The sequence below is a fragment of the Medicago sativa genome, chromosome 4 (genome assembly GCF_051527215.1).
Source record: "Medicago sativa cultivar Bolivia chromosome 4, Bolivia_mono, whole genome shotgun sequence".
In the NCBI taxonomy this organism is placed as follows: Eukaryota; Viridiplantae; Streptophyta; class Magnoliopsida; order Fabales; family Fabaceae; genus Medicago; species Medicago sativa.
In genome coordinates, this window is record NC_140752.1 from 72,585,614 (window position 1) to 72,609,392 (window position 23,779).

Below are 23,779 nucleotides of genomic sequence, written 5' to 3' on the forward strand. Positions count from 1 at the left end.
GAGGCAAATCACTTGATTGCTAAAAAAATATTTTTCATTTTCCATGATTCCGTTAGACTTATTCTTCTAGATTCAAGCCAAACTTTTAGTTTATTACTCACTTCATTTCTTTTTAATTGTCATTTTAGAATATTACATTCAAATTAAGGAAGTGAATTTTTGAAATAATTTTTTCTATTATACCCTCATTTTAATAAACCATAAGTTCCTTTTTTTTTTTAAACGCACGTTCTCTCTTTTCAATAAATATAATTCTCGATCTTTATTCCATAACAAACAATTGTTATACTCTATTTCCAACAAATTTCTTTCTTTTTTTTTGCACACACTCTATCCCTCTTTGATAACAAACAATTTTTTTAATAATTATAAAAGCAAAATAAAATCTGTTCAACTCTTTCTCTTTCTTTTTGTTCCAACAAGTCTTCTACTTTTTCTTCTTTTTAAACATTTATTGTTTCTTTTTTTTTTACTAGAATTGTTCTTCTAATTTACACTTAAATTTTTTAACAATGTTACAATTTTATTTATAAAATTTATACTCTTCATGAATTCATTATCATAAGTAACAATTTTGTTTAAAAAAGACAAATTTGAATTTTCTAAATACAGAACATAAATTAGTTTTCTTGAAAAAACAAATGAGTAATTGAGAAAAAAATATAATTGACGGATTATATTTTTAAAAAATCAATATGATAGTTAAATAAAAATATAAAATCAACCATCAAACCACACTTTTGTTTTTTTGAACAAGCAACATCAAACCACACTTAAAAAGAAATCGGAGGAAGTATTATTATCTAAAGAACCTGAAAATTAAAATTGTTGAGGGAATAAAGGGCAGTGTCAGTAAAGCTTCAATGCAATACATGTCTGATTTTACCTGCTCCACTATTATAATGGTCACAGGCACCATGTCACTGCCCACTAACTGAAGCAACAAACAATCTAACACTGCAAAGTGTCTCTAAATCTAAGTGTTTAAGAAAAGAATATAACTAACTATGCTTATTTTTTATATGATTTATTCTGCACACATAACTATATTCTTTTACACGGCATTTGATTGTTTAAGTAGTTCCACTTACAAAGACTTGTATCTCATTTTCATCAGATTTACTTTTAAATACATAAAATCATTATGTCAAAGGTTTTTTACGAATCATTATGTAATTTCATATACAATTTATAGCTAACAATATTCTACGAAGCATCACAAACACTAACATATATACACGAACAATCAATTAAATATAATTACATGTGTCGATGTTATACTAGTGACAACACGGACACATCTTCGATCAATAATGCCGGTGTAACACAAACAAAATCATAGAAAGATGCAATGAAGGGAGCAAAGTTTGGCTTGCTTGCAGGACAAGGCATGAGAAAAAATAATCTACATCAAAGTCTGGTCGGTAGGCATGTGAACGAAGACACAAAATTCTAAATTCAAATATTATTATATACATTCTTATTCTTACTCCCTCTGGTCACTATTATAAGCAAATTTTGACTTTTTAGGTTCATTTAATAAATGATGTATGTGGTCTATATTATAGACCACATACATCATTTATTGAATGAATCTAAAAAGTAGAAATTTGCTTATAATAGTGACCAGAGGGAGTATTTCTCACATTCACATTAATTCATTCTCCACCGTCACCTGAATCCTCAATTAACTTATTTACCTAAGTCCTAAAGTAAACACGTCACCCTTTTCTCCAAAGAAGATTTGCATTCATTTCCAAGTAATTAGCTTTATCCTCTTACAGTATTTGAGACAATAATAGAGCAAAGAAAGAAAACAGATGCCAATATTTTTTTTTCTTTTTTAGTCCATAATTTTTCCAAATAATTTGATCCATAAATGTATCAAAATTAAAAAAACATCTCTGAACACGTCTTTTCTTAACGAGTCTAGTCTTCAAGAGCGTCTTTCTTTAATTAGTTTGGTGCTCAAATGTTTCTTCTGTTAGTTAGTTTAGTTCACGAAATTACTAACAAAAAAAAAACACACTCAGATGTTTTTGTAATTTCAATACATTCAGAAACTATATTGTGACACCGCATTACATATTTAGGGACCAACTTCATTGATCCTAATACCAAGTCAGATGAACACTGTCAAGAACTTAGAACGGCAAGTATTCACATGCCAAACAAGTTAGTATCCATCTACTCAGATCTAATCACAAGTTCACAACCATCCACTTTTCCTTTAATTTTCTCACTCCACACTTCTTTTCTTATCTTACATACAAGTTACAACAATAGGTTAATAAACCACAACAGGTTCTTTTTTTTTTTTTGAGAGAAACCACAACAGGTTCTGGGAGGGCCCAAGCACAGAAATAACTTCTCCCTTCAGGAATTAGGTACTGTCATAACTTATGAAAACAAACACTCATAACTAATTTGACAGATATCCAATAACTAATTTTGCTTCTCTAAGGATGGTTCAACCATAATTTGACTTCTAGCAGAAGAAATTTCTTAACAATATATTTTATTAGAATAGAGACAATATGATATGATATATTGTTGGCTAGTAATCTAACTTAAGGAACCCCTCTTAGTCATAGTCTTCTCAACAAGGTTTAGCTAATTTGAAAGGTCCAAAGTCTCTAACTAAAGATATTGTTTAAAGAATGAAAGGTAAAGATTATACAGAATCTCAACATGGTCCACTCTTGTTTACTCAGCTGCCTAATTATTTTTTTTGGTAAACTCAGCTGTCTAATTTGACTTAAAAAGTAAGGAATTGACTAATACTCTGTAAGGACGTGAGTTCAACTCTCGTTGTTAGCATACGTGTGTCTCGTGGATGCTTAATATGTAGGTATTTATGTCAATGTTTTCTGCTTAGAGGTCTGTCTTGACCTTCTGAGGCCCCAAAACCAACTCACCTAAAAAAAGTAATACACATAGCACTCTTCACTAAGTTAACATCTTTTCACTCCACTTTTTCATGTTCTAAGTTAAGAATTAAAAAACTTAGAACATAGTTTGCAAAATGAGTCATCACACAGTGAAGACCAAAACCTTCTGAAGCACACAACTATCTATAAAAATGCATTATAATCTTGAATCAGTAAAACTAATGAGCTTGTAATAAGTCATGAAATCAATGAATCTACAACACTTGCATTTACCATAATCAAAAACCAGATTAGCATCAAAACAACATTTTCAAGTTTGATTTCAACTATGTAATTTGATTCCTACTCTGTCACCAAAAAAAAACAAAAATTAATTAATTAAGACACTTTACCAAATCACACCCACCAGCTAGCTAGCATGATTTGCAAACCCTATCTACCAAAATCAAAACCAACCACTGAACAACAAACTCCACCAAATCAAATCCAAAATCATTCACTATTCCTTCTAACCAAAACAAAATACCCCAAAACAGCACAAACAGCAGCAACAACATTCCCTTCTTTCAGCAAAATCTTAATAACAAAACTGAAAATTTCACCAGTAATCTTCCTTCCTTCAACCACCAAAGTCCTCCTAGGTTTTCCAAAGAAAGCCAACAAAACAACTATGGTTATCCACGTCACCATAACTGCAGGAACCATAATAACCAAAGCAGCAACCATAGAAAGCAACCCAAAAACAGTTCCAAGAAGAACAGATGCATAGATTGCAGGCCAACCAGAGGTTGATGATTGAGCTTGTAAATTGTACCAAGAAAGCATTGATTTGAGAAAATTCCATGAAGAAGCTAAAAGGGTACCGTAAACAAGGAAAAATAGACATGCCCATGTTCTTCTTTTGCTCATTATGTTCAACAATAACATGTATGAATATGGTGCTTGTTGTTGTTGAATCGATGATGTTGGTTCTTCTTCTAATTTTGCCATTCTTGAAACTCAAAAAACAAACACAAAGACAACAATTTTGACTATGTTTTTACTTTTTCCTATGTAGTACCAAAGATATGTCTCGGTTTATGTTACTTGTTTTTACTTTTTCCTATGTAGTACCAAAGATATGTCTCGGTTTATGTTACTATATGTTGAAAACTCACGCGCTTTTGTGGCACGTGGTGTTTACTTAACATCTTGTTGTTTGGCACTTGAGAAAACTAAACTGAAGTGGTTGGTTTTATGAATTAATTAATTGAAGTTTGTAACTTTAATTTGAGTAAAAAAAATTATGGGCAAGTAGTGTACTGCAAGCAGCTGCTATGTTTATGCTATTGTTAGGTTGGGTGAATTCATTGGGGACCATGTCTTAAAATTCATAGATCATTGGTGGCACTTCTCATAAATCAACAATGGTATCAAAGTCGCTGATTATTAAAGGGATTGGTGGTAAGACGGCGTGCCATGTTAATATGGTGGGTGTCAACGACGATGGCAGTGCAAGTGTATGTGTGTGAAAAAACTTTTGTTTGAGAGGGAACAATCTTAAATGATCGGATGAAATCATACTTCATGGAGAGTTTGTCGTGTGTCAAGTGTAAGTGAGAAGTTCACATTTGATGAATGTTTAGCAACATATAAGTGAGATAATTCAAATGATCGGATGAACTCATATTTCTGAGAGAGATTATTGTGTGTCAAGTGTAAGTTAGAAGTTTCACATTGGATAAAAAGTGAATGTTTAGCAACATATAGATGAGAGAACTCATAGATCTAATGTCTTAAAGCTTTGGATAAAAATGTGGCGTCAATTTCTCTTTACGTTATTGCTCTTAGTCCAATGTAATTATCAACGGACTTCCTTCATGATTCAACACCGATAAACTTATTTTCATATAACTAGTTTTAAGTTTAATTACATTTTTTTGTCATTTAACTAATTTTTGTGTTGTAAGTTGGTTTCTTAACTGTTAAAATTAAAAGTGTCATATTGACCCTTCAATTTGATCGAGTTACTACAAATTGACCCCTTCCTTTGAAAATACACATAATTGTAGTATTAGTTCGTGGTGATGTGGTAGATTCAATTGTTAGGAAACATGATATCCAATGAAGAAATGAGAGAAAACTCAAATAATGTTTGTATTGATGATAAAGTGTATATTACAAATGAGTGAATTATTCCACCAATGAGGTTATTACAAGTATATATACTACTACAAACTAGTATCTAACATATATCTCTAATAGTCCCCCTCAAGTTGGAAAGTGTTCAAAACACTTCCAACTTGAAATGAGAAAATACAAGGAAAGATGTCGGGAACACATCAGCTAAAAACAACATAGTCATCAAACAAGTGCTTATCCAACAAGAAGCAACCACAACTCAAGGTTGAACCAATTGAAGGAAGAAGCATCAAAGCAACGCTTAACCACCATCTGGTAGAAGCAATCATCAACAAAGCCAATTAAGGCACAACGCTTAACCATCAAGAGTTTTCAATAACTCAAGACAGAAGCACAAGAAGAAGAAGAAGAAAAACGACGCTTAACCATCCTTGGACAGAAGCACAACGCTTAACCATTCATGACGGAAGCTTATCAACATGGCTGACCCATCATGAACAGAAGCACAAGACAAGAAAAACAAGGATATCCAAAATCAATGATGATATCCTAAAGAAAAAGAAGTGCAAGGAAGGGCCAAAGTCTACAATGGAAGGATGTCATATGTTGAACAAACTTCACACCAAAGGTACCATGAAGCAACAAGACCAAGGTTCCAAAGATAAAAAAGAGATGCCCTCCAATGCCGAGCTGAGACAAGAAAAACCAAAGCGTGTGTTTTCACATTAACCTTTAGGATCAATTTGTCCCCACCGGTAGTATAAATGGTATGAACAGCGAATCCCCTTCAGGATATTATTGGTTTCCTTAATATGATTTGCACAAGCACACTAAGCGTATCTTTCGATAGTAGTTTACAGAAGAATGTTTCCTACACTTCACTCATGCATTAGAGAAGAGAAGGATGATTTAGTGTAAGAAAATGGGAGAGAATAAGACTATGAAACTTGCCAAATTCGTGTACCTTATGATGGTTACAAATCATGTATTTATAACACATGATACACCTCTTCAGATATGAGAAAACAACCTTTCACCATGAGTTGCAATCATTTGAAATCAGAACTTTTGATTAAAAAAATGTATCGGTTCACTTATAGTTATGTAATAACAATGCATTTCAATCAAATCTATGAATCGTTGCGACCATTGGAACCCAAAAGCTAAGAAAAACCCGCACAAAACACATGTTTTCGAATTGCTCAGAAACGTGCCTGGCGCTTGACCTAGCGCTCAACACTGCCTGACGCTTGTACGACACTCAGCTCCAGGACCCAGCGTCCACAGACAGAGAGTCAACACTTGAACTTCCTTCACAAGCGCCCGACGTTGTGGTTTTACATCATGTAACTGGTCTTAGTTCCTCCAATAAGTTCTAAAATAATTCCATTATTTTGGAAATTACTCACAGGATTGGTACGACAAAAATGACCAACTTGTATTAAATTTGTCATGTTAAAGAATCAAACGACACTTTTATAAGTTAAAGGTACTATCCAAGGAGAATAATCATGAGAAAAATAACCATGTCAAGTTAAGTCCAAGTTAGTTGGTGGGATGAGGTTCAGAGGTTTTAGTTATTTTAACAAAGACTTAATTGGAAAACACTAATGGTTGCTACTGATTGGAGAATAATCTCTAACTGGGAGGTTTTCAAAAGCACTTTCATGAAAGGCAAAGTAGGTAATCAACCAAGTTATTCATGGAAAAAATTTCCTAGTTCTAAAAATGTTGGTTCGAAAGGCACATGAAGCAGGGTTGGTAATGGGAAAAGTTCAAAGATGTAAATTTCAAGAACCCATTAGGAATTTCCTTTGGAAATTAGACAAAAATATTCACACCATTAGACAGAACTTGGAAACATATCCACCCCATTAGACAAAAATTTCCTAGTGCTAAGGATCTTTATTTGCATGCTTCCTTGTTTAAGGTTTGTATGGTATAAGTTGATGCAAGTTGTATTGTTAATGTTACACCAGGGTGTTTGATTGGACATAACCAACCTAATTCGATATCTTTTTCTTCATTCTATTTATGTTGTCTAATATTCTATTAATGAGTTTAACTATACTTCTCATCCATTTACTTGAACATACATACAACAACAACAACAACCAAGCCTTATCCCACTAAATTGGATCGGCTACATGGATCAAAAACCATATTTGGATCCAACTCATTGACCTCTAAATCTTTTCTAATGATTTCTCTAATGGTTTTCTTTGGTCTTCCTCTACCTTTTTTAACCTGACTCTACTTGAACATGCATAACAAGTTTTTTTTGTTCGGATTGGGCTTAACACAACAATGATTCTATAAAGCTATATAAGTATCACACTATGACCTATCAAGGTAGGTCTCATTCTGATCCTAACATTCACCTCGAGTTTACACTAACTTGAGTGTGTGTCAAAGTGTTTGCAAACACCCCACCATCGGTTGTCACCTCCACCTCGAATGACCACTTTCATATCAAATTTTGAGTGAGATTAATCTCCTTTCACAAAGCATTCCTTCCACTGATCTACCATCGCTACAAGATCTCTCTTATTCATGAATTACGTGGAGAACAATCGTAAATCTTTACCTGATTAATATTCTTTTTTGGTATTCCATGAAGAAAAATACATATTCTCACTATCTTGCGAGGCATAATATCGTTTTCCGGCCTCCATCACAGTAAAATTCATTGGCTAACGTATTTTATCGAAGAGAGGCTGACATTTTTTTTTCTTCTTCATCAAAATAAGCTTTCAATTTAGTTACTCATGTATTACACTATCTCCTATTCAATCCTTAAAATATTTGTAGATAATAGGTAATTTATGAAGTGTATGAAATGGAAACCCATCATTATTTCGTCCCATTAGTCTCCATTGTCAAGATGCTATGAATTAGTAAGACAAATTTTCAAATAAAAACAAGTCAAATAAAGTTTGATGTAGTCAAAAATTATTTATTTTTTTATTACATAATTATTTTCTTTAACGCTCGCTATTCTATTGTTTTTTAATTGGATATTCTCCGTGTGTAATTGCAAACCTATTCATCTAGAGATTTAACACATCTGCTTCTTTAGAGTTAGGTTTGAACCAAATGCCTCTATTTAAGTTGTAAGAGATCCCTTATCATCTAATTTAAGTGCTCTCGAGTAACACTACTTGTGATAAGTAATCATCTTGATACATCGTCGTACAATCTAAGTTTTCGTAAACACACGGAACATAGATATTAAAAGAATTTCTATTGTACATTTGACAATTTAACATGTATCGAAATATCTGATCTTTAAATTAATAGTCAAATGATTTAGAAAGTAAATATGCGAAAAGTAACCTTCGATTTTTATTTTTTTTAAGGACAAAACCCTTCGATTTGTGAATGTATCATAGAATCCCAAATATTAATTATGACATTGTTAGATGTAAACTTCAATCACAATTGTTCCATTTACTTCTCACTCTTTCCTCCCATCAACCGACAAATTACTTTACGAAACCCCTCTTGAAAGCTCTCCTTTTCAATTATATTTTGAGGCCTAGGATCAATCCTTAATACCTCATCTGCAATTTTTTGTTGTTGAAAAATACCCCATCTACAGCTCGAGGGGATGTAAGACTTACGTATTGCATCAATTAGTTCCATTACAATTATTTAGTTAAAGGGTTAATTAGTTAGTTATACAATAGCTACTCTATCTAGATTTTGCGTATATAAACAAACAATAATGTGTGTACACGTTATTTGCATTATTTATGCTTTATGACACTAGCTACTCCGTTCTGTAGTCAATTAGCCAGCATTTGTGCCCCTTCCCCTACTTCACTTCATGATTTGAGTTTGACCATGAACAAGGTTTTGGAATGTATCTATCTATATACTATTTATCCCTATTAATTAACAAAGTGTATCTAATAGTATTTTGTGGACCATTCCACTTCACGTTGTTCTTTAGTCAATAATATTTCCCTATTTAACAACAATTTTTTTCTTCATTTTCCCTAGTTTACATTCATTTTTATTCTGCCCACTCTTTTGGATTTTATATCCATCATGGTTTTGTAAAAAAATTTAAGCCCCTTGTTTTCTTACTCTTTGTATTTTCCAAAAGCATCGACATCCAAAACTGGTATACCAGTCAAATCCATCCAAAAGGAATTAGATATGTCATGTTTCCTTTACTCTTCAAGCAATCAAGGACAATACAGTTAATGTTTTTGCCGACTTGGTCAAGTTTATTTCATCCTTTAAACGTCATTTTCTTTTCTAAAAGATATTGTTTTATACTCTTCACTATATAAAATTGTACTCAAAAGTATCATTCAATATGGTACATAATTGAAAAATTATCAGCAAGTGACAGATCCAAGTGATAAGAAATTCAGGCGTCTTAAATAAGTAATTAGGTTTGGATCTTCTGTTATTTTTAAGAGGCTTATATACTTAGCTTATTTAGTTAGGAAAATAGTTGCAGGTGAGCTAAAGAGATAGTTAGGGGAAATCACATGTTTCCTACAAATATACAAAATAATGTGCGTATTGACATGAAAGCTAAGGTGAAAAAATCTATTAAAAGGACTAAAAAGGCTTTGCATGAAAGTTGTTTATTAAGTTTTTTTTTTTAGGCAAAAAGAGGTGCAGATAGTGAACCAAATGCAACAGCTTAGAAATATATAGATAAAAAGAAACAAAAGCAAAAGGAGAAGGGGGGCATAGACCAAAATTAAACCTTCTCAAACAAGGAAAAAAGCAAAAACAAGAAAAACAAAGCAAAAAAGAAATAAAAAGCAACCAACAAACCAAGAGATAGGAAGGAAAGAACGAAATCACTGATTGAACTCAAGTCAATTCGGAGGTCTTCCCTTAGAACGAGTGTTATGAACCTGAAAACCTTTCGGCACTTTCTTCTTCTTACTCTTAGACACCTCAATAAATGGCTCTTCTCTATCAAGAGAGCGGTTCTTCGAGTAGTTGATAGCTGCCTCTCTTTCTTCCTCATCAGTATAAACCCGAGGCTCACTTGCACAAGCATCATTGTCTTTCAAATATGGCCGCAAAATCTCCAAGTCATGGGCGATGTTAGGATTTAAAACATCTTTAGAAACCATGACATTGGAAGAACTCAAACCATACCAAGACGGGGGATCTTGAATATAATCCAAGTCTGTGATAGCGTCACTCCAAGGACCAACAATGCGCATATCAGGAAATTTGTTGCTCTGTTTGTCTTCACTTTGTTTTTCATTCATCAGTTCAACATGTGCTGCTTCAACAGGGTGACAACTGATGTGTTTGTGGTTGATGTTATAAACCCTGAGGAAGAACTATTTTATAGCCCTTCCCTTTAGACAACACCAATCTACCATGGAGGTAATTGTTGCAATTAGCTAGACGAGATTGATAAAGATCCTCAGAAATTTTGATTGAAAGGGTATTTCCTTTCAAACAAGGTTTAGGGAGTTCGAACAATGGAGCATCTACTTTGTTGAGAAGGGCCTGTGCAAAATTGCGGTTAGAGACAGATTTTGGCGTAGGCTTCGGCGTAGGTGAGACCAAGCAAGGCCACGGACAAATGAACTGCTCTGCCATAGCAGACATAGCCAGACCAATATTTTGGCACAAACAATAACCTGAACCAACACCAACAGTTGAACAAGCAGCTAGCAAACAGAATCAACACGCATAACCAAAATCAGAACAGTGTCACAAGCAAACAGAGCCAAAATCGGAAGTGTCACAAGCAAACAGAACCAAAATCGGAATAGTGTCACAAGCAAACAGTACCAAAATCGGAACAGTGGTTGTCTAAGATAGTTTATTAAGTTGTCTAAGATAGTTGTCAAAATATGATTTGTGATTACCTTATTACTAGTGAAAAGACAGATACTCACGTGTCCGTCTTTCAGCTCTTTATATTGTGCTAAGGTTATAAATTATGAATGGTAGTTTTTATAAAATTTTGATTTTGATTATAAATGTAAGTATAAATATTTATGACTTTAAAAAATAACAAATCAAAAAAATTGTGTCCAGCTTTTTCAATAACATCAACAATATAGAAAATATAATATAAATTCTTATATTTTTGTAATGACTCCAACAATATAACATTATTATAGGAAATATTGTTTAAAGGTATAATTAAAATAATAAAAAATCAACTCAATTTTTTTGTCAAAACAACTAAAGATATACAAAACAATTTTCGTATTGACATAAAAGTTGAGGTGAAAAAATCTATTAAAAGAACTAAAAAGACTTTGCATGAGGGGTTGTCCATTAAGTTGTCTAAAATAGTTATCAAAATATAATTTGTGATTATCTTATTCCTAGTGGAAAGACAGACACTCACGTGCCCGTTTTTCTACTCTTTATATTGCGCTAATGTTATAAATTATATACAGTGTTTTTAATAAAATTTTGATTTTGATTAGAAGTATATGTATAAATATTTGTGATTTTTCAAACAATATAAAATTAAATAATATATAGTTATTGATATTAAATATTTAACTTTTTCTTCTCTTTGTGGGTCTCATCCCTTTTTAATATTAAATATTGAAATACAATGATATATAATTATTGATTCTCCATCCACCCTAAATTATAAGAAAAAAAACTCATTTTTTTGTCCGAAATTATAAGTAAAAGAGACCTACTTTTGTCTTAATTAGTTATGTTGTTTAAAAAATCATCTTTTCTAATATGAAATTAAATGCAAATTATATTTAATTTGTTCTCCCTCCAAATTTTTTCTGTGGCTAATAATCAATGAAAAATATTTTTACATTTTCTCATGAAACTTATTTCAAAGTGAACACAATAAACTATACTACAAACTATTATGTTTTAGTTTTCTTAATACGTGTAAAATGTTTTCTCTACTTATAATTTAGGACATAGTGGGTATATGATATGAAATTATTCATAAGTCCAAGTTAATAATTTTTATTGAGGACATTTTGTAAAAAAAATGGTCATGCTAACATAAATCCTTCGGGACACTATCATATGTAGGAAGTGGTGTTTAAATCCCAAATTTTCGATTTATTAAAGATATTTTTTTTTTGTCAAGTAGCCTAGTGACTAAAGCATAACCACTAGACTATTTAATAAAAAAATATACTAAAGCATAACCACTAGACTACTTAATAAAAAAATATATTTAGTTTCCTTAAAAAAATATTTAGTTGTTTTTGGTTTTTTTTATTGATTTACGATTTTAACTCTGATCATTTTTGTTAAACCTTCCTTATATAAGGATTAGACTATGCCAAACTAATTAATGTTCCTTTTTTTTAGAATAATTCTTTCTTATATTGAGAAATAATCGATGTTCCTTTTTTAGAATAATTAATGTTGATTTTTTTTTTTTTGACAAAAGATAATTAATGTTGATAATAAATGGAAATTAAGAGAGTTGTGGCCAAGTTCTTCTCTTAATTTACTGTCAAACGTTTCTCTAGAGACGCAAAATTGATTTCATTTCATGGCAGGATGGATATTCCAAATTGTGTTTTGCAGACATAGAATCCTTTGTTTCCAAAACCAACAACAAACACTTTAATTTTTAATTAAAAATAAAATAGCACCATTACTTTGTCACGCATGAGAAAAATAAAAAAGTGAAAACTCATTTTAGTCTTTCATAATTTTCGGATAATCCAATTTAATCTTTGATAAAAAATTAAAATTAAAATTAGTCTCCAACATTTTCATATTAAAATTTCTTCAAAAAAAAAAACATTTATATATTAAAAACAAATTAATCCTTCTACTATAATAATTCTTAATCGGTGTGAAATAATCGAATATGATAAATAATGTGAAATGAAAAGAGTAATTAATGTTATTTTTCTTATATAAAGAAAACAATAAATGTTCCTTTTTATTTCCTAAAAAAATAATGTTCCTTTTTATAGAATAATTAATGTTCATTAACAAAGGTAAATCAAGTTGTTAATTATGCAAGTTCTTCTCCTAATTTACTGTCAAACATAACTAAAAAAGCACAAAATTGATTTCATTTTATGGCATGATGATTAGCATATGCCAAATTTCATTTTATTCCAAACTGTGTTTTTTAGACATAGGATAGAATCCTTTGTTTCCTAAACCAAAAGTACTTTAATTTCTAATTAATTAGTAAAAATTAAATAGCACCATTACTTTGTCACTTAGTGGAAAAAAGAAGAAAGAGTTGCATTAAAATACCAAACAAAAAAAATTACTATAAAAAACGCGTTTAATGTTTAAGCCTTTTGTACTCTCCCAAACAGAACTTCAACGACCAGCTTTGAACACAAAACCAACACCAATCGTTGTTTGACAGAACAACGTGGTTGAAGAAGAACTAAGAGAGAGAGAAAATCACACTACAAAATCATCATCATCATCATGCACTAGAGAGAGAGAGAGAGAGAGTGTGGTTTGTGTCCTTTGACTGAGCCTAAGCCGGCATAAGCCGTCTAAGGTTGTTGTCTGGTTGATGATAATGTTCTTTTTATGTCTGAATACGCGTTGAATTTTCTATCAAACTTTTCTCTTTCCTCTTAATTCCAATTCAAAGGTCTTCCAACTAATTTTCTTTCTTTTTTGTTAAAAAAATTTAACTTTATTCCATACTTAATATATTTGAGTATTCTAATCTTCACCCCAGAAGTTGAATTTCATACCCTTTATTTTCTTCTTTGTAAAAATGTTATCTTTTAGTGTTAGGATCTGAATTTTGATGTTTGATTGTTGTTTACTGCTTCAGAATTCATTTGGGTTGGTTTGGAATTTTCAAATATTGGATTTATGGGAGAAAAGTTTCAATCTTTGGTTTTGTATTGAGAAAATAAAAGTGGTAGTTGTAGTTTTATTTAGCATGACTATGTTCATGAATTTTGGTGAGGTTGTTTGAGAGAAATTTTGTTGCTTTTGAAGGATGATATTGTAATTGTGATATTACTATATATTACATAGTTGAAGTGTTGTATATTTTGGTGCTGCAAAATGGGTTGTTTATGTTCCAAGAGTTCAGCTGTTGAAGATAATAGTGAAAGTATATCAAAGAAATATCAATCAACTAGCACTAGAACTTCTGAGTTGAATGTTTTGAGGTTGAATTCTTCCAAAAGGGTTGATGGAGGAGGTGATTTGAGAGTGAAAGCTTCATCGAATGAAAAGAAATCAAATGGTTCAGGGCAGTTGTATGATGATCAAAATGGGAGGAAGAAGAAAATTGAGAAGAATGAGTTAACTGTTATTGATCATCCTGGGTTTGGAAGGGCTCCAAAGGCTATAGAAGCCGAACAAGTTGCGGCTGGATGGCCGGCGTGGCTTTCTTCTGTTGCTGGTGATGCTATTAAGGGATGGATTCCAAGGAGTGCAAATACTTTTGAGAGGTTACATAAAGTAAGCTGCTTCTCTGTCTGCTCTATTTGTGTATGCAATATGATTAGATTTATATAACTCTTACTTTTAGACTTGGTATATGGTTAAATCAGTAATGTAAAAGAAATTTAAAACACAATAATGTCCCTATGGAAGGAAAGAAAGGGATCAATATATAATGTTTGATTTGATTAGATAAATATAGATACTAGGTGACAAGATTTCATGTAAAATTCGTATTGCAGTTTAAGGTAGGGTTAACTTGATTCTTTGTACTGCAAAAATAGAAACAAGAGTGAATGCCAATTAGGTTGTAGCGTAACTTTGTCTTGTTTATTTGAGTTAAACTTCTTATATTGGTGAAGAAAAGAGGTTGTATTCTTTGATGTTCTTTCCAATTGATGATGGTTGTCTATTGATTTTAAATGAATAATTTGGTGTTCCGTTATGCAGATTGGGCAAGGAACTTATAGTACTGTTTATAAGGCTCGTGATGTGACTAATCAAAAGATTGTTGCATTGAAGAGGGTACGGTTTGATAATCTTGATCCTGAGAGTGTCAAGTTTATGGCAAGGGAAATACATATTCTGCGTAGGCTCGATCATCCAAACATAATCAAACTTGAGGGCTTGATAACCTCGGAAACATCTCGCAGCTTGTACCTTGTTTTTGAGTATATGGAACACGACCTAACAGGACTTGCATCAAATCCCAGCATCAAATTCTCTGAACCACAGGTAGTAACGGTTCTTTCGATTCACTCCGTTGAGAACTTGAGATATGACCAAATTAGTCTTTATACGGCTTGGACAATTTTCATCCTTTAATCTAATTTTTGGGGTTGAGTTAGGCTCAACCGATATTCTAAGATGGTATCTGAGCTTATCCTAGATTTGTTATTAGGCCATCCACATTTGTTCATGCTCCAAATGTCCAGTCTTGGACATGATGTGGTGTGTTGATATCCTACATTGACCACAGAAACGGCCTAAGTAGTTCTTATTTGAAATATCAAGTATTTGATTGAAATTTGTTTTCTAAGAAAACTCCTAATATTTGATTGAAATTTGTTTTCTAAGAAAACTCCTAAAACAATATTTTCTTTGTATGACAGCTGAAATGCTACATGCATCAACTTCTAAGTGGATTGGATCACTGTCATAGTCATGGTGTCCTCCACCGTGACATAAAGGGATCAAATCTTCTCATTGACAATAACGGTGTTTTAAAGATTGCCGATTTTGGTTTGGCAAATGTTTTTGATGCCCATCTCAATATTCCATTGACAAGCCGCGTAGTAACTCTGTGGTACAGACCACCTGAACTTTTACTCGGAGCAAATCATTATGGCGTTGCAGTGGATTTATGGAGCACTGGTTGCATACTAGGGGAACTATATACGGGCCGTCCCATTTTGCCAGGAAAAACGGAGGTATGGTGTTTACAAATCTACTTTCTCCCTTGCAATTTTGTAAATTGGTGGTACTCATAAAATGATTTTTGTTCCTTGCTTGTGAATAAATATATGAGGTAGCTAAAAATTGATTTTAGTTTCATATAGGTTGAGCAATTGCATCGGATTTTTAAACTTTGCGGCTCACCATCTGAGGACTATTGGCTTAAGTTGCGGTTGCCACATTCAACAGTATTCAAGCCTCCACATCATTATAGGCGATGTGTTGCTGATACATTTAAGGAATACTCATCAACTGCTCTCAAGCTTATAGAGACCCTACTTTCTGTAGATCCGTCAAATCGAGGGACGGCAGCTGCTGCTCTGAAAAGTGAGGTATATGAAGGACCGTTTTCACATATCTTGTGTATAACTTTGCAATGAAGCTCTTCATGTTATTTCCTGCCATTATAACCAATAATACTCCTGAGAACCATGTGATTCTCCATTCTGAGCTTTTCCCCATTTTTTACAGTTCTTTACATCAGAACCTTTGCCTTGTGATCCATCAAGTTTACCAAAATATCCTCCTAGCAAGGAGATTGATGCTAAAATGCGGGATGAAGCAACCAGAAGGTACCTGATTTAGGTTAATTCTTTATAAGTTGAGGTACAGACAATGACATAAGCCCATTTCTATAAGGTAACTGATATGTATCATTTTTGTTTATAATCTTAGGCAAGGAGCTGTTGGAGACAAGGAACAAAGATCTGGCTCAGCAGTTAGGCAAGAAAAAGGACCTAGAGCCGCTGTCTCGACAAAAGATAATGCTGACTTGGGCACGTCAATACAGGTAATCTTTTTTTTCAACATATATGCATTCGTCGAGGAATGCACATATATTAAATTTGAATTATTCTAGTGTGCTATTTAGTAATTTCAGTTGTGTTCTTTCTACTGCGTTGATTTTTTTTTTCTTCTTTTCCACTCACTTTATCTTACTGTTGTCTGAAGCAGCAGAAACATTATTCCATTACAAAGAACCGAAGTGAATTGTCCTATCCTCATAGAGAACACGTGTCTGGCACTCAGGGCTACCCACACAAACAATCAAAAGATGTTAAAGAAACGGAAAATAATTTATCTGGCCACTTTTATAGTAGACCGTCACATTCAGGCCCATTGGTTCCTGGTTCTGGTTGGGCCAGGGGAGTGAAGGAAGTTGATAATGGACCTACAGTTTCAAACAGAGTGAACCTATCGAAACTATCCGGGCTAGTTGCATCTAGGACTTTATTGTCAGAAGATCAGGAGCCAAAACCAGTTCCCTCCTTTCCCTACAGAAAACCAATTGAAGTTAGAAAATCCGTCGAGGCGACTAATGGATCAGAGTCAAGAAGAAGGCGGGATAAAAAACGTATTGTTGATCAAAGTCAAATTGTAAATAGAAGAGTCCCAACCGAAAAATCAACTCCGGTAAGTTATTATAGTTGTTATTATTTATTTCTTGTTTTTGTTTTTTCTTTACTAATTATCAATTTTTGGTAGTGAAAACCTTCCCTTGCTTCTATAAGGATTTAGCAGCTCTCGTGTTACACGAGCAACTCTCATGTTATATTTAAAACCATGATTGTCTTTATCTTTGCTGAATAATTGATAATGAATAGCGATTTGGGGCTCTATTTTCAGGATGGACATGGATCTAGTGGAAACAAGATATACATGTCAGGTCCATTACTGGCTTCAAACAATATGGATCAGATGCTCAAAGACCACGATCGTAAGATCCAAGAGTTTTCAAGACGAGCAAGAGGTGAGAAAGTCCGTGCACAGAGAAAGTAGTTACAAATTACTTAAAATATTTCAGATTCGGCAGCTGCATACGGTATTTTTATGATAACATTTATTTATCTCTCAAAACTTTAGAGAAACAATTCAGGAGCAGTGAAGAGTGCATTCACTCTTACTGTAACATATATCATGTAAATTGCAGGCTCTATAACAACAAATTTATCTCTCACTTACTATTCATGTTTCAACAATATATATACAAAATAATATAAACAATTTACTATGGTAGCTTTTGGTTATAATTCACGCTGCCAAAATAGTTTTCAACTACTGGTTGACCCTAAGCCTGTAGGAAAAAAAGTTGAACTAGATGTTTGTGGTGTTGGCATTTGATTTGTTTTTATTTTAGTTGAAGAAATGTAATTTCAAACATAAAAATGATATTGATCTGTTTAAAATTAAATAGAATTCAAAGCCATAGGGCTATTTCTAGGAAGATGCTGCAGCTTAACATAACAAGAGGCGTCTTTTGGTTTTAGCTGCAGATTATTATTTGTTCACCATTAGAAATAAGACTATAAGAAATTTCTTTTTCATTTAAGCTAGGGGAAATTATGTCTATCGTCCTCTAAGTTTGACAATTTAGATTATTTAACTTTTTTCTCTCTCAAATTGATTATTTATGTTACATTTTATTTGCACCGATTGTCCTCTCTCCCACCTTCAACAACGACCAGTGCAACTGAAAGCATCTAGTCATTAGGGTCTCTGCTCACCAATATTTTTTCAGAAAACATCCATCAAGTCCTATAAGAGGATCTACATTTCTTGAAGTTTACAAATTACAACCATCAAGATATATGTCCAACATCTCAAAACTTGATGATAAAGGTCTATCCACATCATCGGTCATCGAACTCTGGACTTTTAACTCCTTTAATTTCTTAGCTCAACCAAGTGAGCTGCTCTCCCCCCTCCTCCACTTGCAAATTAGTTTGGAAAACCAATTTGACCTTGCTACTGGGATTAGGTTTTATCACTTCATAACAGTAATCCAGAAAAATTTCAAAATTAAAGAACAATGTATAACAATGTAAACAGGATGTAATATAAAAGACCAATTTCAGAAAAAGAAAAATTTAAAGGACCAATCCAAAAAAGCTCTAACTTTAATTTTGCTTTTAAGCTGTTATTTTCACTGGACAAAATATGCTTGATAACATCTAATTGTAGTGAACTTCAATTCAACTTCAATCAGATCAGAATTACAATCACAAGAATTTTGCTTTTAAACTATTGTTTTCACATATGATCTGAAGTTTTGATGAAATTACAAAACAACAAATTTATAGAACTCATTGTTTAAGCAACAAGGAAGATAATTTTAAGGACTTATTGGTTGTCAATGTGACCTAATTATATATTTTTGATCCATTAACATTAATAAATATTGATTCTATCACAACAAACAACTGGGTTTTTATTGGCAATAATAAATACCTTCCGTATAACTTTTGAGTGAACAAGGGTTGTTGATGCAGATCTTAATTGATCCAATAAAGCATAATCAATTAATCACGCCATAAATTGACTAGATATCCTGTGGTGGATGGTGCAGAAGCTAGCTAGTTGCATCATGTTTTCGTTTGTTTGGCAAGCCATCTACTTAATTCAGACGGTGCTCAAATTTAAAAGTTATATCATTCATGAGGAAGTGTTAAGAATACTCTTTTCTAACTTTTTTCTCTCTTCAACTCATTTTTTTATTTAACGAATGTTAGAAAGACAGTGTTCTAACATTTATGTCTTTTAAGCATTGTTCAATCAATAAGTGTATTCTAAAAAAAAAGTACTATTTTTCAGCTAACAACAATTTATTTAATATGAAACTTATATTCTTTTATGAAGTGAATATACAAAATAATTTTCATGAATGAAACAACATAATGTGATACTTTCAAAAATTGGCTAATGATATCACTTAATTTTCCTTCCCAGATTGATTGATATTCATTTTCTGTATTAAATAAGAGAGTAATGATATTTTGACATCCATTTGATGACAACTTTGTTGACAACCTTGTTTTTCTCACTTCTTATTGGTCAAAAACAATAGAGAGAGAAAAAGGAAGAAAGAGGATAACTAAGTATGAGAGAGAAAGTTGTCCAAAAGTGGTTGTCAAAATATCATTTCTCTAAATAAGAAACTAGTAATAAACAATGCGCGTTCTTGCAACAAACAGCACCAGTGGTCTAGTGGTAGAATAGTACCCTGCCACGGTACAGACCCGGGTTCGATTCCCGGCTGGTGCATATATTTATGTTTTTTTTTCCGCATTTTTTTGTTTTTGTTTCATTCCGCATTTTTTTGTTTTTGTTTCATTCAATTTAATGTTACTCTATTAAAATTTATACCCGGCTGGTGCATATATTTATATTTTTTTTTCCGCATTTTTTTGTTTTTGTTTCATTCAATTTAATGTTACTCTATTAAAATTATCACAAATGCAATTAAATCACAAAGCGGGGATAGCTCAGTTGGGAGAGCGTCAGACTGAAGATCTGAAGGTCGCGTGTTCGATCCACGCTCACCGCATTTATTCTTTTTTTTTCTTTTTTTCTTCTTCCTGTTTTCTAGCTGGACCCTTTTCTTCTTTAATCTTGCTAACCACACCGCCTGTCTTAAACCTTATCAACTCTGTCTATATCCCGTGATGATAATTTATAACTTATAAAAAATTTGTTTTGAAAGTTTCAACTAAATATTATTGGTTATCCATTTATTTTTAATATGATTATTTGGCCATCCACTTAATCTCAAGCTGCATGCTACTCATACTGAGATAAATTATGCAGTTCATGATATAATATTAAATAAGTATTCCATAATAATCTCAACCAGTTTACTCAATCTCCTTAAGTTGATGATATAATATTAAATAAGTCTTCCAAAGTCATTCTCATTCTCAAGATGGATAATGTAGGCCATGTTTTGAATAAATAACTTAACTAAGCACTCACAACATAAGGAGATTGTCATGTAAGATTAAACTATGTTCTTATAAATAACTATAACTTCTTTTCATAAGCTATTCTGAAGAGCTTATGAAAATAAGCTGAAAAAAGCTTATAGACATGTCATGAGTTGTTTCTATATGCTCTCTCAAATAGTGTCATTTAATAAACTAAAATGAGTCGATCCAAATAGACCTGTAATGCTTCTTATATTGTCAACTGCTCAAAATATGTCTATTTATTGATTCAATCACAATTCTGGACCTTTTAATCGGCAATATATAATATAATACCTTGGTTGGACTTATGACTTAAACAAGAGATGTTCTGCTGTAGCATTACATTAGTCTTACTGTGAATCCATAGGCAGCAAGTTGTATATTTATATATATAGTGCTACCTTAGTCAGCATAATTAACTTGAATTTCTCATGCATTAATTTGTTCATTTTCCTTATGTTTATGTTATGGATGATGATATCATAACTTCGTACTTCTAATAATTGATGAACACTTTATCTATATTATAAGCTGCAGTTTGTTTAGCAACCCCACCATAGCTTAATTAATAATACATTTTTCATTTTCATGGTGACACTGCTCAAACTCAAATCTATCCTTTATATATAAACAAAGATAATTGTCTTCATCGTTCATTTGGATAAATGACGTACGTTTCCATTTTGCAATAATTTTCTCTCAAGTTATAATATGAACATGTTAAAAATTCTAATGCTTCTTCCACTAAAAAAAAATTGCAATGCTTCTCAGAATCTCATATCATTTCAATTATTAGTAGTATATTGTAGCTACACTACAAACATGTTAGCTGAGAATTTGTATGGGGAAAAGCCAACTGACTGAATCACAAATTGGGGAATGTCACTTTTCTAGGCACAAGTTTCTTTTTGTTGAAAAAAAAAAGTTAATTAGGCGATTAAGTATGAATAAGTGTTTTCAAAATTATTTCTAAAAACATTTATTCATAAAGAAGATATAAAATATTTCTCAAAATAAACTTAATGTTATTGAAATATTGTATGATAATATGTTATCGTCTCAATTTTTTCAAAATTTTAAATATATATGAAAATATAGGTTTAACCCTATAAAATTGTTGTCACGTGACTGAAAGGTCACGAGTTCATGTCTAACGTAATATCGTGTACAATACACCAATTACTGAAAATCTTTTCCAAACTCTATGTATGTGGAAATTTTAGTGCACCGGACCGCCATTTTTAATCTTTTAAAATCAAATCTCCAAAAGACCAAAGCCCCTTCAAATCCCTCTATCCAAACATGTCTTCAATTTATCTTCATTTCTTTTTTTTGAACAAGAATTTATCTTCATTTCTAATTGTTGAAGTTAAATGTAATTGCCAACTTGGTGGAAACTGTCATTTGTGCTTGTCTTATGCCAATTAGGAAAACAATATTTCAGATTTGCTATCATAAACTAGTTTACTTTAACCTTTATTTGCACTTTTTTAGTTCTTTTTGATCATCACTCATATTATAAATATAGTATGTTCTTAGTCTTATCTCTTCATTTCCTACGTGTGTGCTCTTTTTCACCTAACATGGACCCTTATTGCTTGATGTCACGAATTCCACCATACAAAGACAATGGCTGGAATTAATTAAATATTGTACTGTGTTTAGTGATCCATTTACCAACTTGTTTTTTTTTCATTGTAAGGTTAGATTTAAAACAATACATTCTCATAAGAAACAGTTTATAAGAGTTTATTGTTTTTTCTGTGTATAAAACAGTAGATTCACCGTGTGCGTGAATGTTAATAGCTAATTATTTCAATTATCTATAACTTATTTTTTTTTTTTTTAAAACTCAGTATCTAATCTAAGAACTAACTATTTTAAGGGGTTCAATATCACCGTTTACTCGCGGGTGCTCCATTTAAAGCCTATGGACTGGCCCACCAAGTCATGGGAGCTTATTGAACTTCCAAAGGGTCAAAAACCCGTCCTGGGAAAGATATTGTGCAAGATTAGTGGTAAAATGACAAAGCTGATCATGTTGAAAAGTTTATAAGGTGTTGATCCTCGTGTGACCTATTTGAAAAATAACAATAAGAACGAACAAGGTGTAGAGATTGTTGAAGCTCGCAAAAGTAGCTTCAAGTGGGAGATTGTGAAATGTATAGCCATTTTTTTGTGGCAAAACAATGCCACATGTCCATGATACATGTAAAGACAAGTCGTAATTTTCATGTGATGCAAAGTGGAAAGTTGCATGCATTGACAAGTTGCAAGATGCATGCGATGTAAGTGACATGCGCACCTGGTGTATTGCAAGGAAGAGAAGTGACTTGTTGCATCTAAGGAAACTTGGTTTGCCTTTGCCCTCTCCTATAATAGTAGGCATTTTTGTACTATTTCATCATCCCATATCAAAGTAGTAGAACTTGCTCAGAGTGAGAGGAACTATAGTTTCTCCTATGAAGTTTCTCCAAATTTTAGTTTCTCCTATTTTTAATATAGAAAGTTTGTAATTTTTCCCACTTGGTGAAAATTCTTCTACTATTGTCTCATGGGTTTTCCTCTTATTTGTTGAGGAATTTTCACGTAAATATTATGTGTTCAATTCCTCTTTTCTCATCTCTTAATTTACTTGCGTGAGATTATTTTGTTACTCTAACATCCAATATTAAATTGAGTTGTTCCTCCATATTGAGCTTAAATCGAGAGATAAAGTCAACTTTGAGTCAAGTTTTAAACTTGATAACAAATCGATTTCAGTTAATTTAATTAGTTAGACACTTGATTCATTTCAAACTTTATTCCCCATAAGGTATCTCACCCTCATACTTAAGTATCTTTATAGGGTAATCCAAATTTCGTTTAATATAAATTAATTTTTCATGTAAAAAATATAAATTACTATGTTTGGGTAATAAAGTTGGAGGATTGTTAAAATGAAAAGATTTTATGAAAGTCTTTTTAAACTAAATTTATTGAATTTCAAAAAAAAAAATATTTTTCATACTATTCATGTCTATCTCTATATGTTTTAAGTTTCACACACTAGTTCCTACTTATTTTTCGAAACATTTGAATTGTCTAAAGTTTTAAATACCTTGAAAATTTAATCACCTCATCCAAAACACACTTACTTAATCTTACCCCTTTATGCTAGGATTCTACGAAGATATGTCATTCAATAAA

General features: G+C 32.1%; 3 protein-coding genes and 2 non-coding genes across 6 annotated transcripts; 3 read left to right on the top strand and 2 right to left on the bottom strand.

Annotated features, from left to right (window-relative positions):
- Positions 1–3,136: 3,136 nt before the first annotated feature.
- On the bottom strand, positions 3,137–9,776 carry LOC146931601 (uncharacterized). Its single transcript, XM_085703106.1, has one exon. It carries the CDS (start codon positions 3,879–3,881, stop codon positions 3,384–3,386), a length of 498 nt encoding a protein of 165 aa, XP_085559232.1. The 5' UTR covers positions 3,882–9,776; the 3' UTR covers positions 3,137–3,383.
- Positions 9,777–9,856: 80 nt separating this feature from the next.
- On the bottom strand, positions 9,857–10,610 carry LOC146931602 (uncharacterized). Its single transcript, XM_085707673.1, has 2 exons — positions 10,376–10,610; positions 9,857–10,275 (listed from the first exon to the last, which is right to left on the bottom strand). Exons 1-2 carry the CDS (start codon positions 10,608–10,610, stop codon positions 9,857–9,859), a joined length of 654 nt encoding a protein of 217 aa, XP_085563799.1.
- A 2,665-nt stretch (positions 10,611–13,275) lies between these two features.
- LOC146931603 (putative serine/threonine-protein kinase At1g54610) lies at positions 13,276–17,878 on the top strand. Of its 2 annotated transcripts, none has more exons than XM_085703107.1 (8): positions 13,276–14,411; positions 14,844–15,128; positions 15,506–15,823; positions 15,953–16,180; positions 16,320–16,420; positions 16,524–16,638; positions 16,803–17,261; positions 17,475–17,878. In XM_085703107.1, exons 1-8 carry the CDS (start codon positions 14,010–14,012, stop codon positions 17,625–17,627), a joined length of 2,061 nt encoding a protein of 686 aa, XP_085559233.1. In that variant the 5' UTR covers positions 13,276–14,009; the 3' UTR covers positions 17,628–17,878. The 2 variants fall into 2 exon arrangements, with proteins under 2 accessions (XP_085559233.1, XP_085559234.1); XM_085703108.1 differs by having other exon boundaries at positions 16,806–17,261.
- Positions 17,879–19,818: 1,940 nt separating this feature from the next.
- Positions 19,819–19,889, top strand: TRNAG-GCC (transfer RNA glycine (anticodon GCC)). The gene has a single exon. It is a non-coding gene; the product is annotated as a tRNA-Gly (tRNA).
- A 210-nt stretch (positions 19,890–20,099) lies between these two features.
- Positions 20,100–20,172, top strand: TRNAF-GAA (transfer RNA phenylalanine (anticodon GAA)). The gene has a single exon. It is a non-coding gene; the product is annotated as a tRNA-Phe (tRNA).
- Positions 20,173–23,779: the final 3,607 nt, after the last annotated feature.

Bases quoted from the DNA above. Each gene is read 5' to 3' on its own strand.
- LOC146931602 (XM_085707673.1), bottom strand. From the start codon at position 10,610: ATGTCTGCTATGGCAGAGCAGTTCATTTGTCCGTGGCCTTGCTTGGTC. The intron at 10,276-10,375 runs GTAGATTGGTGT...CTGTTGAAGCAG, and splicing joins TTGCAACAATTACCTCCATG to CACATGTTGAACTGATGAAT.
- LOC146931603 (XM_085703107.1), top strand. From the start codon at position 14,010: ATGGGTTGTTTATGTTCCAAGAGTTCAGCTGTTGAAGATAATAGTGAA. The intron at 16,639-16,802 runs GTAATCTTTTTT...TGTCTGAAGCAG, and splicing joins ACTTGGGCACGTCAATACAG to CAGAAACATTATTCCATTAC. The intron at 17,262-17,474 runs GTAAGTTATTAT...CTCTATTTTCAG, and splicing joins CAACCGAAAAATCAACTCCG to GATGGACATGGATCTAGTGG.
- LOC146931601 (XM_085703106.1), bottom strand. From the start codon at position 3,881: ATGGCAAAATTAGAAGAAGAACCAACATCATCGATTCAACAACAACAA.